The 17523-nt window shown below is 36.7% G+C and overlaps 1 protein-coding gene across 2 annotated transcripts in view; it reads right to left on the reverse strand.

The window, feature by feature from the left end:
- NECTIN3 (nectin cell adhesion molecule 3) overlaps window positions 1–17523 on the reverse strand; it is a 62162-nt gene that overhangs the window by 26962 nt on the left and 17677 nt on the right. For both annotated transcript variants that reach the window (XM_071757499.1, XM_071757502.1), the window contains exons 2-4: window positions 10803–11141; window positions 4179–4475; window positions 2494–2611 (exon numbers count right to left, since the gene is read on the reverse strand). In XM_071757499.1, coding sequence (XP_071613600.1) covers window positions 2494–2611; window positions 4179–4475; window positions 10803–11141 — 754 coding nt within the window. The remainder of the gene's footprint in view (window positions 1–2493; window positions 2612–4178; window positions 4476–10802; window positions 11142–17523) is intronic.

The following is a 17523-nucleotide window of genomic DNA, read 5'->3' on the forward strand; positions in this document are numbered from 1 at the left end:
AGAAGAATTTGGAGGAGCAATTCAAATAAAGTTCCAAAAATTAACAGTCAATCTGAGATGTATTCATACTGCAGTCAGGATTATCCACCTGTTCCTTTGCATCCAACTGAGCCATCATAATAAATATTTCTGTCAGTACATGCTTAATTTACAGGACATCTTGACTAGAATCTCTAAGCAAAAATTCAAAGCTTCTTGCCTTTAAACCCACCTTTTCTCACCCATCACTTTTCCATCTAAATTACAGCACTGACACAAAATTCCATGTGTGCCAATACATTTAGGGAAAAGAGGGTGAAAAAGTATTTCCCATCAACTGGCTTCTCCAAACCTATCCCTGCAGTATTCTGCATGTAATTGCAGTAACAACTATGTAAGCACAGAGAAAGAGAAAAGGGCAGAGGTGCTGGAACTATTTTAACAGAGCTGCTAACTGCACATTAAACACCTCTGTAATTTCACACCATTGCATCCAATTTTGCTTTTACCTATGTATCTATTAACAGCTAAGCAGGCCTAAGTCCATATTCACACATGATCACTAAGTCACACTATCTTGGAAGCATTTAGAAAGTATGACTTTATAGGTAGTATAACAAAAAAGCCACTTTGACACGTAACAGGTACTCGGAAAAAAAAAAGTTAACAGTAAGCATGATCTCCAACAAATGCAGGTTCAAGACAACATTCCCATTGCTTTGCTGACAATTATTATAGCTCAGAAGTGCTTCAGCCATATGAAGTTGATAAAAGCAACTAAGGACATCATACCTCATGGTACCACAGTATTTATTTCAAAAAACATTGCAAAATATCTACCTGGTTTGAAAACTCTATTTAAATAAGCTTCTCATATGTGCATCAATTAAAAATACTATTTACCACAAAAATATTACTACCCTAGCAGATACAATGCCATCCTTGTTTCCAATGTCATCCTTGTTCTAGAAGCTATTATAACATGAAAACAATAGGGTAGCACACAATTTCCATACAGCTACTTAAACTATGCTCCTTTTGCATACAATCCTTTACCCCTTCAAGTCCCTCATTCCCCAGTAGTACATCTTGGATGCTTGAAAAAAAAGGTACACTACTTTTATTCCAGAAAATTAAGCTTTTCTTGTACAAGTTGTTCAAGTTTTAACCTTAGGAAGTTTAGAAGTGCTTTATGGTGTTGCATGTATTTCCTTACAGAATTGAAAATGGAGTTTGTCTCTTCATTAGTTCTTAAACACATGTAAAATTCAAATCAGAGAATTGAAAATACAGTTCCTCTGGAAAAAAAAATGAACTAACAAAAACACCACCAAAACCAAACCACACAAAAATGAAAACCAAAACAGTACTCCTGTTGAGAACCCAGCATACTTTATCAAACATAGGAATTTGTGTGTTGCAGCTCTCACACTGAATTTGTTGATTGGAGATAGTAGTGCATAGGTAAAGCATACATTTCACTAAACCCGATGTAGTGTAGCCATGCCATTCTGACTAGAGCTAGCTACGATACTGACTTAAGATTTCAAAGTCTGCTTTTAGGATTGAGTTCAGTTGTATTCATGTTTTGTTTTCCTGTGAAACTATCAATCAGTTGCAAACCTATCAATACAACATTTTCAAACCCCATTATGACTACTGTTTCGATATGCTAAATTACATCTACTACTGAGAAGGAAGGGAAATTGATTTAGTTTTGTATCAGTAAATGTTACTATGATTTTGCCAAAAGAAGCACTGTAACATATCTATATATTTACACTGTACTAAGTTATCTTCTTCGTTTCCACAAGCAACAACTAAATTTAAAATAGTTTGGTTTCTTTAATATTTTTTTTTCTTCACAGGACAGACTTTGAACTATGGTTGATTTTATAGTCTTCCTCTTGGACACAAAGCACATCCATGGCTGCAGAAGCAAAGCAGTAAGTTTCAGAGTGAGGCCTGCCCAATCCATACAGCCATGAAATGCAGCCATTATGTAAGACACTGTTTATTTTTACTAGAGACATATGTTCAAGACCTAGTTGTCATCACTATAAAAAACATAGCATTTATGTTTTAGCAACTACCTGAGCACTTCTGAAAATGATAATTCTATAATAAACAGTATTTGCCACCTCAACCATAATTTTCCAGATTATACAGCATACACAGAGATGTGTTTACAATATTTATTAAATAATAATAAAACAGAATAAAATAATAGTTGTATCCCTACTTAGATTTGGCTTTGCTCTACTTGCTGGAACATGCCCACTGTTTAGTCTACTTTATTTTTAAGTAACTGCAACAGATTTTAATGACAAATTGTTCAGACGTGTAATTTACAAGATACCCACTAACCAATATTCAAACATGATCACATCTCATGTCTTCTTTTTCAAAGGCTAGATAATACCACTGCAACCTGATACAAATCAAATCACTTGTTATCAAAACAGGTTATAGCACTCTAATCATGTAGCAAGCTCTTTTTAAATAAACATTTACCTGGTCCACATAAATTCCATAGGTAATGGATTTGCATCAGCATTACATCTGAGCTGAACATTCTCTCTTCCAATGAACCAGTTTCCATCATAGCCAGTTACGGAAACTTCTGGGGCATCTGACAAAAAAAGATTCAATCTGTCAAGAGTCACAATGTTTAAACACTAACTGTGTGCAATGGTCAGCTTAGTGGAGCAGAATCTGTGCTGGTTTTGTTGGTCATTGTTTTGTTTTTGTTTAAAAACCAACATACACCAAACAAAATGATCAAGAACACCAATACACCATTCTAAAGCATACTACACAACAATGGACTGGATCAGGAACAATAAATTGTTTTAATCAGTGCAAATGTCCTATTATATTTTCAGCAAACATACAGTGCTTTTGGGAAGTAAAAGGACTTCAGAAGAAAAGAAAGTTTGTTTCTCAGAAGTAGGGAATGGTAATTTAGAGCTGCTTTTCACTAATACATATAAAGTATCACAAACAGCAGTTTGAGAATCCAGGCAACCAGGAAATCCTCAAAAGGTTCACCAATGCCAGTTCAAAAGGTTAACAGTTATCCACCGGCATCACTCTGTGTAATTATGATGTTAGGGCTCTAAAAAGCAAGGATGCCATTTCAATTAAGCTGGAGAAAACTAGCTGAAATATTCAGAACCCACAGAAGAACCAGTATGCTGTGGTATAAGCTCCTACAGCAGAGATGGAAGAAATTAAAGGAAGACTATAGAACACAATCTCTCCTTCCTGTTTGTTTCCTGTACAATTGTCAGAAATTCTGAAACCTGCCTTCACACTGATTTCAGATAGAAGCAAGTTTAAGACCAACCTATTCCCTCATTTCACTTTAAGTACAGAACCTCATTCTCTTAATCACTGTTTTAGACAACAGAAACAAAATCTTTACTTTCATTTCTGTATCAATGACACATCAATCCAGAACTTCAACACTGACAAAATAAGCCAGTACTAGTCATCATTTACTTAGGAACTTCAAAGCAGAAGACAGATGAGACAGGATACCACAGGAAGAACTTGAAAATAACTCTTACTGTATGTAACCTCTAACAAAAATTGGATCAAATGCTTGAAGTGTACTTATCTTGGCTGGTTTTAGCTAAGCAGCAATAAGTCACAAATTTGTTACACAAGCCTGGTAAAGGTTTAAGTTACAAGAGCAACTCAAAGCCGAATAACAAGTGTTAGGAATGTATTTACAGTCTTGCTTCTTTATGCACATTAGAGTAGAAAAAGCTTAGTAATTTCAAGAGAATTTAGTGACCCTCACAAGACCTACTTCAGATTTGTCCTCTCAAACATGAACCTTCATTAGAATTCTTTTTTAATGCTGCTGAAATTGTAAGTAATTATAAACAGTTTACAAATCAGCTGAGTTTGTTACTGTCTTTTCAATGTTAAACATAAACATGAATATTATTGTTGACCCATAAGCCCAATAAACAAACCAAACAATAGTAGCATAATAGCATTCTAGCTCTGTGACTAGATTTTTTTTTTTTAAATAGAGACATAACTCTTATCACATTCTTTCTATAGTTTTGATCTCCCTTTTTTTCCTGAAGTACTAAGTGCTCATCTCCTTCCTGTGGAAGGTATACACTGAAAAAGAATGTAATTAAAATATGCACTGAGTATTAACTACCTTACAGAATACTTACACTGTATGTCCAACACATGAGGGTATCGTATCTCCTTTTCCAAAGCAGGGTGCCTCACAATACAAGTTATACGTCTTCCTCTAGCAAATCTTGTAGGGACAATCATATACTGACTTACGACTGTCACCGTTTCATTTGGAAACGGAATAGATCTGGATTCCATTTCACCAAGGCCTCCTTCCCAGTCAATCTCTGCAGCTGGTTTTCCAGTGGCTGCTGTACAAGTTGCTGCTATTGTCCGATTTGCACCATCTATTAGAGGGATTGGTCCTTTTGTTAAACTCACAACAGGCTCAACTAGGGAGGGGAAAAAAAGAAACAAACAAGACAGACCTCACATCTCTGAAACTGAAACTTTAGACGAAGTTAACTCTGTCAAAATCCACATCAGCCCATGCTAATCAGACACCTTAGAAATAAGATCATGTCATGTATCAGAAGATATCTCTACAAAGCTTTGGTCTGCTGATACTATTCACCTTAGTCCCCACACTGTAGTATAATGTTGCTCATTCACTACATTTAACACATTAACAGGGAATTCCAACATGGTTCGATTCAGAATACAACTGCACTGCTCCAGTTGCACTGTCTGACAAGAGACAGCTTAAGATATATTAGGTTGAAACTATTTTTTAAAAAAAGGCTTGGATTCTGATGTACTTTCAAGTGTTATTCTCAAAGTATGAATCTACTATGTCAGTTTCTGTAATTTCAAATCTCTGTAATACAGTGTTTTAACATCCGACATTAAGAATTTAAGCTTCTTGTTGATCAGTACACCAACACAAATTTATTCCATTCTGCAAAAAAGTTAACTTCTTAAAAGCATCAGTATTGTGTAGACATATATTATAAAATCTAGTATGCATACACAAATGCACATATGTAATTTTCATATAGATTTTATATGGTTTTGACACAAATTGTTTCTATATCTCAATAAAATTCTGTCTACATATATATTCTTGCAAATTAATCCCTATAGAAGTAAAAAAAATGAACTCAATACTACGTCAATACTCAAGAAATCCTCAAGTGGAAGGACTTGATCTCCTTGTAAACCTGCTGCTGACTCTGAAATTTTAGAGGCTTACCAGTGGAAGTTGAATTACTGATGTACAAGTCTGCTGTTGAGGGCACTAGACTGAGAAGCTTATAAAAAATGTTCTTCTTAAGTAACCTGTTTCAGACCTGTACAAGCCATCCACCAGTTGCAGAATAAGTCAGAATCACCATCTGGTGCTTCAGATACCAATCAAGGTTTTGCTTTCTAGGATGGCCCATTTGTATCATCACTAGAAGGCGCACATTTTTCAGCAGCCTATTACATAATCTTTTTCTTTTGATCTAAAAAAACTATCAAGTCCTCTAAAGCAAAATAGTCACTAGATACTGCAATGCTTCAGAATCCACCTCTGTGGACAAGCCTCCACTAATCACAAAGTAGTTGCAACTTTTGACACTTCTATAGCTTTCAGTATTCTACAAGAAGTTTAGTTCAGTGCACTTATTTCCAACAAGTTGCGGCTGACCCATCTATCTTGAAATGATACAGAGCAGAGTTCACAATACCTGGCAGGATACTTCAACTACCTACACATTCAAGAGGTAACTAAGTAACAAATGTTTTCAGCTTGAATGAATTCAGAATGAGATTTTGATTGTTTTTTGCTCACTCCGACACTGCATGCGTCTGAAGTGGTTTATTATCTGCTCAATTATACTAAAAGGAAAAATGAATAACCTTATAAAAATGTGTTTCCTGTTCTATGCTTAGAAGTGCTTAAATAATATACATCATTACTAGATTTAAGGCTGAGTGGTTACTGAGCATACATTATTTTCTGCTTTGTTTCTCTGAATGGCTTCCCCTCTGTGACTTTAGTCACCCTGTTGAAAATAAAGCAACAGCCTTTTTCTGCCAAGTTCTATATTCACTCTTCTAGACCTGAAAAATCTAACAGAGCTTCTCCCAAAAACTGATTCTCTGTTCTCCAGAACTAGCAAAACCTAAAGTTTTACTCGTAAAGCTTAGATGTTTGTACTGATGTACATATGAAGCATCAATAACCTGCAAAAAGCTTTAAAAACCTAGCATGGAGACCTTGGACCAAATTTACATTTATTCTCAAGTGATACCTGAAATTTGTGAGACTGGCCAGTTTCAGTTTATTGTGCAATTCTTAATTTTGCATTTGTCAAAAAGATACCGACGTGCATTATTCAAAACTACTCACATGCCTAAAATATACTTATTCCCAGTCCAATGTGTTTTGGTGCTTTTGTTTTTATATACTTCACATATTATTAGGCTTCTACTGTCACATCTTCTCATAAATCACTACTCTGGGATTACACACCAGCTACAGGATAACCAAATAGCCATATAATAAAAAATAGCAAAGTAACTGCTGCTACAGTACTTTTTTCTATATTCTATATTCTATTCTTCAGGATTACCTAGTCCCAGCAATTGAAGCAAACAAAGCAGAAACCCAGCTACTCATTCTACAGCCTTCCTTTGCATCTCACTCATGGACTGAGATAAATATTTGTATATTAATCCTAACTATCAGACATTGGCATCTCACCTATCACACTGGGAACAGTTCTACTGTTTTCAACTTAAGTGTGAGGTTTAGAGGACTTTTGGCTGACTTTCTTTCTTTTAAAGAAAAACTTCTATATACACAGACTCTTACAGCAGTCCTCTTTTGTCCCGGGACCATTAAGTGTGTTGCACAAATGATACTGAATCATGCCCTCAGACTTCCACTGCTCAGAGTGGTAATAGTGGGGAGGACACATGAAGCTGCTTTACCCATGCAGTTGAAACATCATGCTCTGTTCAAGTCAAATGAAAGATGGTGGGGACAATGCCTAGTTTTGGAAATGAAGCCACCACTCCCACAAAGGTCCTGAAGCAGAAGGGACCTGCTTCTACAACCCATGAGTTCAAGGGCAGTGGCAGTTTCCCTTATCCCCTTGAAATAATCAAAGGAGTAGATTCACTGACTGAATAGACAGAGGTTATCAAAAGGTCTGTGCATAGGGATCATCACATTTACACAGCTTGGAATAATAGCCACACAAATCCAAAGTGGCATTACAGCACTAATTATTTTTGAGTTATAAGAAATGGTGGCCCCAATATGGGAGCTAGGTGTGTACCACTCTAGGAAGTCTCAATTCATTTGCACATCTGTGCTAGCCCTTTCTCTGATTCATAACCACTACTTAATTTAACCCTACTTACACTAGCTTCACATGACATTCATATGCACAGCAATCCATTTGATCAAGTTCTTACATTTCTTTATAGAAAAAGAACACAATAAAACATCCAGAAAAGAGAGTCTTAAATCCTATTGCACTAAATACCCAGGCCTCTAAGAACAAACCTCCAAGTTTCTTCTTGGTTTTGAGAACTTCAGAAGCCTTTAAAAACTGCTTCTGCTACTTTCAAAACTAATTTTCTTCTGCCACTGTGCATGAGTGGTCTGGACAAAACTGGCATCACTGCAACAAACAGTATTACTACTAAATACAATTAAAAACCGTATTACAGTATTACCATTAAATTCACTAATTCACTGGCAACAGCATGAGACTGGGAGTTGTTAGCCCCCTCTTTATCACAAATGAAATTTGCTGGCATAACTGGGATAAAGTAAGTATTTCTACTTTTAGTTTTCCCTTCTCTTATAAACAGCACCTTCTGATTTCTGTCTGTCTATCTTACCCTGATTTACTCTTATCGAGTTTGGGGTTTTTTGTTTTAATACCAGTCAGTTCACTGGTTTGCTGCCTACTTGATAGTTTTTCTTAGCTCAGAGTATAATTTTGTACTTCAGAAGAATATGTACATCTCATCAACTAGTACTTTTCAAATAGTATTTATCTGAACTGCCTGAGAGATTTTCCATACTGACATGTAACTTCCTTTAACTCCTTACTGTAAGAATTCCTACATTGGTTTCTCTGGGATCTATTAATGGTGACAGACCTACATCTGGCATTCTCATCTCTGCAGCTCATATCCCTCACTCGTAGCACTGGTAAGAGCTAACTTGCTGAAGAACAAGATCTACTATATCAACACCCATGATGAGACAGAGCTTAGCAAGACAGTAAGTAGGACCCAAAGTGAAACAAGTACTTAATACAGACATGTGAAGCACTCAAGCTAGCAACAAAAATTACGTTAGCTCTGCAAGCTACCCAGTCACATACCATCTCTTTTGCCTTCAAACACTATTTGAGCCAGTTTAGTCAGCACCTTGAGAAAGAAACACCTATAACACCTATAAACACATAATTCTTTTATGCCCTAGTGTAACAATGTAAATATGAAGAACCAAAGTTTCAGACAAGATCAATACACCTGCTTGACCCCAAAATATTTTCATATTTTCACTGTCTTAACCTCTTCTTTTACAGTGCTATTTTCTTAAGACAACACAAAAAACTAACTGAAGCAAACCAGGAGTGAGCAAAGTCAAACACTGCAAGTCTGTTAAGCTGAAGGAGTGTAAAACTGAGGTTCTAAATTTGGTCTTAAATGACAAGTGTGCTGTAGCAAAACACAGGACATATTTTATCATGGAGTTATTTTCCCCCTCCATTTATCTTTAGAGTACAAACATCTACCACATGATTCAGTTACATATGTCCAATATACACAGGAAGCAAACCAATTGTTTGATTAACAGGAACAGACAGGGACTAGGAGAAAAGGCTATGCTGCTTGGAGACTTGACCAGTTTCAGCCCTAGGACATGAACTTTTCTCTCCACACTTTAGGGAGAGTTCTTCAAAACAGTGGGAGAACACAGTGAGAATACAGGTGATTTTAAGTTACATAAGGTTTTAAATTTTGACTGGAGCTATTCCATGCCTTAGAGACTCTGCTGAGCTTTGAACTGCCAAGATCAGGCCAGGAAAGCTCGTGTTTCAGTTACATGCAGCTTGTGAAAATGATCGATATCCCAGTATTTTTTCAGTTTAAGTCTTGATGTCAGTGCAGCAAAAAGTTTCCAGAAAGACAGAAAATGCTCTGCTGAGGCCTCAGAACATAGAGAAGTGCAACACATGGCTGCCCACCCAGCTGTACATGCAAGCCAAGCAGCTAACTAGGATGGAAAAGCACCTTTGCTAGAAGGAGTTGGGTTTTGCAATTCAGATCCTGGTCCCAAGAGTCACTGAAAGGCTGACAGCTACCAGAAGCAACCATCTAAATCATCAACTATGAAAATAAGTATCATCAGGACCATTCTATGCCTGACATACTTCTTTACCTATTCCAGTTGCAATTTTGGGTAATTATAAATATATTAAATATATCTTATCATGCAAGTTGTGGTGCTTCTACATTTTCAAATTTAGAACAACATGGACACAGCTCATACATTTGCTCTCCAAGTTCCTGCTTATCTTCTATATAAAACTAAAACTTGAAGGGGAAAAAATACAATTACTAAAGTGATATGAAAAAAAATATTACAAATAGGGACTGACTAGAACAGATGAAGTACAGCAATAAGAACCTCCCACCATATGCTGAGGAAGCACAATAGCTGAAACCTCAAGTCAAAAGACAGCCACAGACACAGCCACTTGGTAGTACTGACATAAGTGGAAGAGAACTGTAAGGCTACATGCCTCCTTTATCACACAGAGCTGCTGGGGTCAAATTACTTGTTTCAAATTGGATTAAGCCACTTTGATGTGTTTATTTTACCCCATCTTGTGGTGAAAACCAGTTTACACAATGTGCTACAGACATCTGTTTATTCTCATATAGTATTCTACTACTGTGGAAAACAGAAATCAAAGACTAAGAATATCCTAAAAAAAGCACACTAATTAACAAAAACAGTCACTGCGGACCACTTCAGCTGCAGTAGATACAGAAGTAACTTAAGATTCTGTGAGGAGAGGGCAAGGGTTTTCAAGTTGCAGGATGTAGTCATCATTTCATAGTGCACTACCACCTAGTTTACCTTTGCTTCAGTATGAGTCCTTTATGACAGAAATACTGAACCTTCAACAAGACAGACAAAATAGTCTGTGTGAAAAACAGTTCACATAAGCTTCACCTTATGTGAACACACAACCAATCAAGAGCTCCAATTGCCTCTTCCCACAACACCCAGTAGTATTCATCTAGGAAGTTTTTGCCTTATATTTATACTATGAAAAGAACTGGTTACATCATCAGCCCCAAGCAGCTATATGAACATAACAGCAAGAAATTTAGAGGGAATTTAGGCAAGGTGGTAGCTAAAACTGTGTTTGGCAGCTTCCCAAGACACACAGAGGTCTCCAGTATGAGTATTGCCAGGTCTAAGTTCTAACACAGCATCCAACTGCTTAGATTAGCACACTGCCTAAATGGGAACTGCTTATTTATAATATCTAGACAATCAAAGAGCAGCTTCTGAAGACTAAGATCCAAAAGAAGCTAGTAAGAATACCAAGACACCTGTTATGAAAGGCTGACATTTTTTTGTATTGCCACTAGGTTAAAACATAAAATACAACATATCTGCAAGTTTGCAGTGTTTAACCAACAGGTTCAGGCCACTAATTTCACCTCCTTGCATGAAGAAGTTGACTTACCTAGTACTGTGACAGTTGTTGATGATGCTGCATTTCCAAGTGGGAATGTAACTGCCTTGCAAATATATTCTCCTGCATCAGAAAAGCTTACATTTTTTAAGATGATTGTTGCATCAGTAAGCGAGTAGTTTTTAAATGACACTCTTCCTTGGTATTCGCCTTGAACAGATATTCCATATTCAGGATGATGAACAGCAATAGTCTGTGAACTTTTACCATGTATCTTCTCCCAAGAAACTTGTGTTATTGTTTCATTTACATCAATAATGCATTTCAGTGCAACCTTCTTCCCCCAAACTGCTGTCACATGTGGATCAACAATTGGTTCAGCTAAGGCACCTAAAAACAAAGCAATTGTTAGTCCATTGGTTAAAAATTTGCCATTTCCCAACAATTTATTCTTCAGTGTTCAAACCATAACTGAGACAATGAAGTCCCCGTAACAAGTAATTTAAAGAGTTAGCAATGGATTTCTTCAGTATAAAACTATTGACTAATGTAAACAGTATGAAAACATTAAGTTGCACATGCACACACACACACACACACACAAAGAAAAAAAAAAATCAAAGTAAGCCAGAAATTCATACCAAGATTGTTCATGGGCCAGTAACTATGAGAGGCTGGTGAGGGGAAAAACACCCAGAAAACAAAAACCAGTAACTTTCACATAGATAATCTCTACCATGACTAATTTTTTTTCACAACTCTACTTCCAGTAATTGGAGATTTCAGCAACACAGAAGTGACTAGAGTACATTTCAAAAGCCAATACTGAACCAATAGCTATCATTTTTGCAAGATGTGAAAACAAAACATTTTTCCACCAAGGGATACTTCTAACAGCTTGTTTGTGCCATAAGAGCATCGTGTTCTGACATAAACCACGTGAATACTTTCAGAAGTCAATTTTTTTTTTTTATTACTGCTACTTGCAAGATTTTCTGAACTGAGCATTCCTCATATTTATACACACACACACACATCTGCAGTTACAGAAGGCTCGATAGTTACATTTTATTGTTCATTCACCTTTTCCAATAACTGAAATCAAGCAAATAGGTCATTAAACTAAATTTTACATGATTCTCATCTTCTGAGAGATATATTCAGACTCTAAAAACAAACCAACAAAAAAATCATCTCACCTGTGCTAATTCTTTAACTTGACCTTACATATCATTTATATAACCGCGTATATATGTCAAAGCATTTAGGATTCGAAAATAGCTTAAAGCTTAAGTTAGAACAACCCTATCTTAATTTGCAGTAGCATCCCTGGTTTTCATCTTCAGGCAAGTATCATTGAGCAAACTCTTTCAGTTGCTGAGCAATAGCATTAACAGTTTAAACTCTGAAGTTAATTACTATACTGGTATGTAGGGCTCTCCAAAACTCAGGACCCTAAGACACATATTTCCTTTGACATAGACCTTTCCACTTCAAGAGTCAGTATTTTGCTCAAATATAGTACTTCAATAATAAGTAAAAGCCACAGGTCTACTCCAAAATAAAGCCTGAAGCTTACAATGCCCAAGATTCAAAAGAACAAGACACTTAAGATACAATCTTTGAACGGTGTGGTTTGAAAGGGACCTTAAAGATCATCTAGCTCCAAACCCCTGCAAGGGCAGGGACACCTCCCACTAGATCAGGGTGCTCAAAGCTCCATCCAACCTGGCCTTGAACACAGGTAGGAAGTAAGAGAATCCAAAACCTTCCTGGGCAACCTGTGTGTCTCACCAGACTCACACTAAAGAATTTCTTCCTCTTACAGCTTAAAATCATAACCCCTTGTCCTATCACTACATGCCCTTGTAAAAAATCCCTCCCCAGCTTTCCTGCAGGCTCTATTCAGATACCAGAAGGCCACAATAAGCACTTTCCAGAGCCTTCTCTTCTCCAGACTGAGCAACCCCAACTTTCTCAGCCTGTCCTCAAAGGAAAGGTGCTGCAGCTGTTTTTTGTGGACCTCCTCTGAAATCACTACAAGAGCTCTGTGTCCTTCAAGGCCACATTATTCATCTCTTTAACCGATCCAAGGTGGTGATGCATAGGACACATTTACTCTTTTAATAATTTGTATTCACTAATCAAAGATCTTTTCTAACTTCGAAAGGCAAAAGCTTTCTTGCATTTTTCTTGAGAGCAGATGAAGTTTTTCTGGTTTTGTTTCGTTTTTTTCCTTTTCTTTCTGTTCACTTGGAAAACAGAAAAAACAGATAATGTCTTTCCTCTCATATCCTCAACCATGTGTGAACAGTGTTCAACAACAGTTCTTGTGCTGCAGCATGTCTTTGAAGCATGGTATGGGTTGTTGCACAATCTGCTTAATTGAAGACAGTTGGATTAATTTTACCAGTGGGTTACTAATAGTCACTTGAGTATAATATTGTGATATGGCATCCAATCTTATTAATTTCAAATCTTGATACCTAACCATGTCATAATGCCTCTACAAACATGCTAGAACTGTTTCTACCAGTCAGCCAGACTTCTGCCTTAATGTAAAGTTCATACTACTATTTAGACTGCACAGGCAACAGATGGGGGATTTACCTTATTTTGAAGAGCAAGACATTAACCAGTACTAAACAGTGTGCACCCTGGTACTGTTATTTCCAGTACCTGTAGATGTTTCAGTTTTAGATAACACTATGCACTGATTTTTCAATAACACAGTGATAACTGCATTTCAATAACACAGTTTCAGTAACACAATGATAACTGTTAATACTTCATGTTTAAGTCCATCTCAAAACTACCTTGCATCTAAACCAAACACAAGTTAAGCAGGTGGATACATCTTCTAATTGATCTACTTGGTACACCTATTTTCCAATCTATTTGCAAACATGCTAATAAGACCCTCAACCTATTTCACAGGTAACCCTGTTAGTTGTATGCAGATACTGACATTCCACAATCTCAGCTCCTCAAACTGCAGGAGTTGCTCTCCAAGTTTAACAGAACTCTCTAGTTTTAACAGAAACCACTTTTAAAAAAGGCAGTCAATTACAATTCAGGGTACCGTACTTCCTTATCAATACCCTAAGACCACCCTACCTCAACTTAAAGTCTTAAAATAATTTCAAAGCTGAATAATGGAATACCTCATTTGAAAGTGTAAGGAGTGAAAGCATAAGCTTCTTGTTCTAGTATTTTTAGTAAAACACCTTTCAAAGGAACATCTATGTGATGCTTTCATTTCTGGCATCTTCTTCCTTCCCAAAATGAGCTGCTGTATCTCTTAATTTTCCCACCCACCTTCACCTCACCCCAATTACCAGGTCCAGTAGTGCAAATGCATATCACAAAATTCTACAAGCTCTTGTTTTATTCAGATAAACATCCTCTCTCACGAACTGAAAACACTACTGTGGAAATAAGAGTATTGAAAATACAATTATCTTAATACAACTAAGTACTCATACTATGAAATTAGAGTAATACCCACGCTTTTGGCCATGTTACTTGTAAAAAAACCGTAGATAGAGATTTTTCTATGCAGAACAGCCACATGCAAGTCTAATTACAAAAGCAATCAATTTTCTTACCTGCTTACAACCATGGCCTACTTAACAGAATACTACTGACAAGACAGAGGCCACACAGACTTCCCAGCTGCTTATTTTGCACGGGCTGCCAGCACAAGACAGTAAGACCAAACTGCCGAACAGCAAAAAACCTGAAGTTTTTCCCTAGATCAGCAAGTTTTTCAGCTCATGTGTGTATCTGGTCTAAGCACACACTAACACGGGAAACTAAAAAGAGCTCCAATCAAGAACAAGAACATCCCATTTTGGTGACAGCAAGTTGCTATGTCAGCAGAACTTCCCATGAAGCACTCTTACGGTCAGGCTAAACAGTACTGTTAGGTCAGTTTAATTTTAGCTGACATGAGAAAGCTTAGACTCAATCTCCCAAGCACACTCTCCTTTATCAGCAATCATTCAGTACCTAAGAGAGCTCAACCTACAAAAAACTCGTTTTCTTCCTGATTTAACCTTCTGAATTGGCTCATTCCCTGCTCAATCACAAATGCCAATGCAACAGAGGCAACAAGAGCACAGCTACACATCCTACTAGATTTCAAGATTTGCTTTGCTAGAGAATCAAATCACTTAAGGACACTGCAAAAAACAAGCCTGAAACCTCAACTTGAGGCTTTATAAAAACATACGCTTAAATTACTGGGAAAAAGGCAATGTGTGTCTTTTGAGCACCAGAGCACGATCAAATTGCTGTGTCAAAAAAAAGATCAGAACCCAAGGAATGGAAAAGATCCAAAATGAAGTATAACAAAATGTTTCAACACTAGATTCCAATTAGAATGGTTAAGCAAGTACTTAGGGAAAAAACCTACACTTACAGAGATATTATAACCTAGAGTTGTTCTTTCCTAAAGATCTGCTTTATCCTCACTGGAGTGCTAGTTTGTCCATGAAGGTTATCTGTGGAAGTAGGCCAGGAACAGAAACAGGCCATGAGATGGTTTCTTATAAGCATTACACTTCCTAGACTTGGCTCATAGCTCCTCCTTCTGTGTGACACTTTAAAAAACAACCAGAGGGAAACTATTCAAATCTTAGAAGAGCCACACTTAACCTCAATGTTTATCAGAACACTGTAATAGACACCCAAAAGCCTACTAGAAGGCAAAAAAATTGTTGAAATTAGGTGAAGTAATTTGAATAGTGGGAAACTGACTCCAGAAATAGTCATGGCCTTCACATTTGCCAGCTCTCTCAGCCTGCTTTTTCAATAATTCAAGGGACTCAATCTTTGTAATCATAAGGTCAGCTTAACCTGATGCCAAAAAGAAAACTAGGAACATTATGAAAACAATTGTTTAAATAATATGTTCTAGATTTCTTCTATTGCATTGATGTGTCACTACCATACTCACGCATATTTCATCACTTGGAAATGAATCTATTAACTTCTGAATGTTAATTTTTTATACCTAGAAAGAGACCAAAACTTAAGTTTTCTTATTGTGTAAGAAATTCTTAGGTGATTATAGCTGACATGCTTACAAAGGCTACAGTAAGGGGAATAGAATTTCTAATTGAAAATAAAGTAAAAAAAAAGTTGCACAAAGTCAAATTTTACAAGCAACCTGGAAACTGAAGACACTGGCTGCAACCATTTAAGCTTCAGAACGCAGATTTCAGCACTGTCTCAAAAGTTAACTGTTGGCTAAAGAAGAGGTTTTACTCAAAACATTGGGCTCAAAACAGAAATTCTCAGTGAAATGCCATCATAGGATACTCCACAGAATTTAAATACTTTGACCCTACACCTGCCATTTCTCAGGGTAGAGCTGACAACAAAGCACACATTCTACAGAGAGGCTGGTGTTACTCACCTCCTTCATTCCCTACAAGTGATGGAAGAGAATTTCCTGTAGTTCCTGAATCAACATGTGTACCTATCTCATCATGTATATTGATAGGTATCAAAAAATTCTGATATTTGTGGGGAAGGCTAGAGGTGCCATTCACAAGACAGCATTCTGAACCCAGAGAGACAAGCTTCATACTGCCTTTTAAAAGGCCTCTCATTCTAATACAAAATAGTGAGGATTAAAAAGTGTGCAAACCTCCGTGATGCCACAATAAACACTTATCACCAAGACTGTCATTTTCATCACAAAAAATAAGGAAACATGAGGAAGACATTTGATTCCAATGCTACATAAAGTCAAAGGAAAAAGGTAGTTAAACTCAAGAGTTTAACATTAAAACTATGTATTCAACTTAAACAATGATGAGTTGGAGCTCCAAAAAATGCCTTGCACCTCTGCACTTGAAGTTAACTATGGTTGTGACCCCCTATCCTTATTTTACAATGCCATTTTCTTCACACTAATTAGGGCTTCTAGTTTCAGTTCCTTCACATAGGGCAGAGACTGTGCCCTGATACACTGCTTCCTACCATGCTGCACAGACCATTAGTATCAAGCAGCAGGGAACTAGATACAACCTAAGACACTAGGGGAAAGTTTAAAAAAAATTAAGCTCATTATTCAAATTGAGTTGAAGGACACTCTTAGAAAGCAAATTTTCTAAGGTTCAACCTTTAAATCTAACTTCTCACCAAGAATGTTTACAAAATCCTATCTGGAATGTCAAGTTAGAATCATATTGACCACAGTGTCTGTTTTACATGCTCTTATGTTGTCAACTTCTAGGTATGTTCACACATAACAAATTTATACATTTGAATTTATCCTGATATTAAGCATTCAGATGTTTACAAGACATGTTGAACAAGTGAGGCAAGCTATGAGGCAGCTGGAACTTCTTTTGTAATGAACATTTAAACCTGTGTTTAACTAAACTTCCCAATCCCACCCCCTTCAAAAGGAAACAAGTGAGGCAACAAACAGGTCAGGCTCAAAAGCAGGACTGGAGGAGGACATCTCCTCCTTAGTCCAACTCCCTCAAACAAAATTGTACTCAGAGCAAACAAGTAGTTCAAAAGTTATCCATAGAAACATATACCACTTCCTCTCTCTAAACATCACAACATTCTTCACGTAGCCATTTAAATAAATGTAAATACACAACAACCAGAGCAATAGGTATAACTAAACTTAAAACAAAAAAATTTAAAAAAAAGCAAAAAGCAGTCACTCATGTTACTCAAACTGATGGGAAAGTTTGCTAAAGAGTTCCAGTCTTCAAAGTCTTTTGAAAGAAAACCAAAAGATGAG

Source organism: Heliangelus exortis, chromosome 1 (genome assembly GCF_036169615.1).
Source record: "Heliangelus exortis chromosome 1, bHelExo1.hap1, whole genome shotgun sequence".
Classification (NCBI taxonomy): domain Eukaryota; kingdom Metazoa; phylum Chordata; class Aves; order Apodiformes; family Trochilidae; genus Heliangelus; species Heliangelus exortis.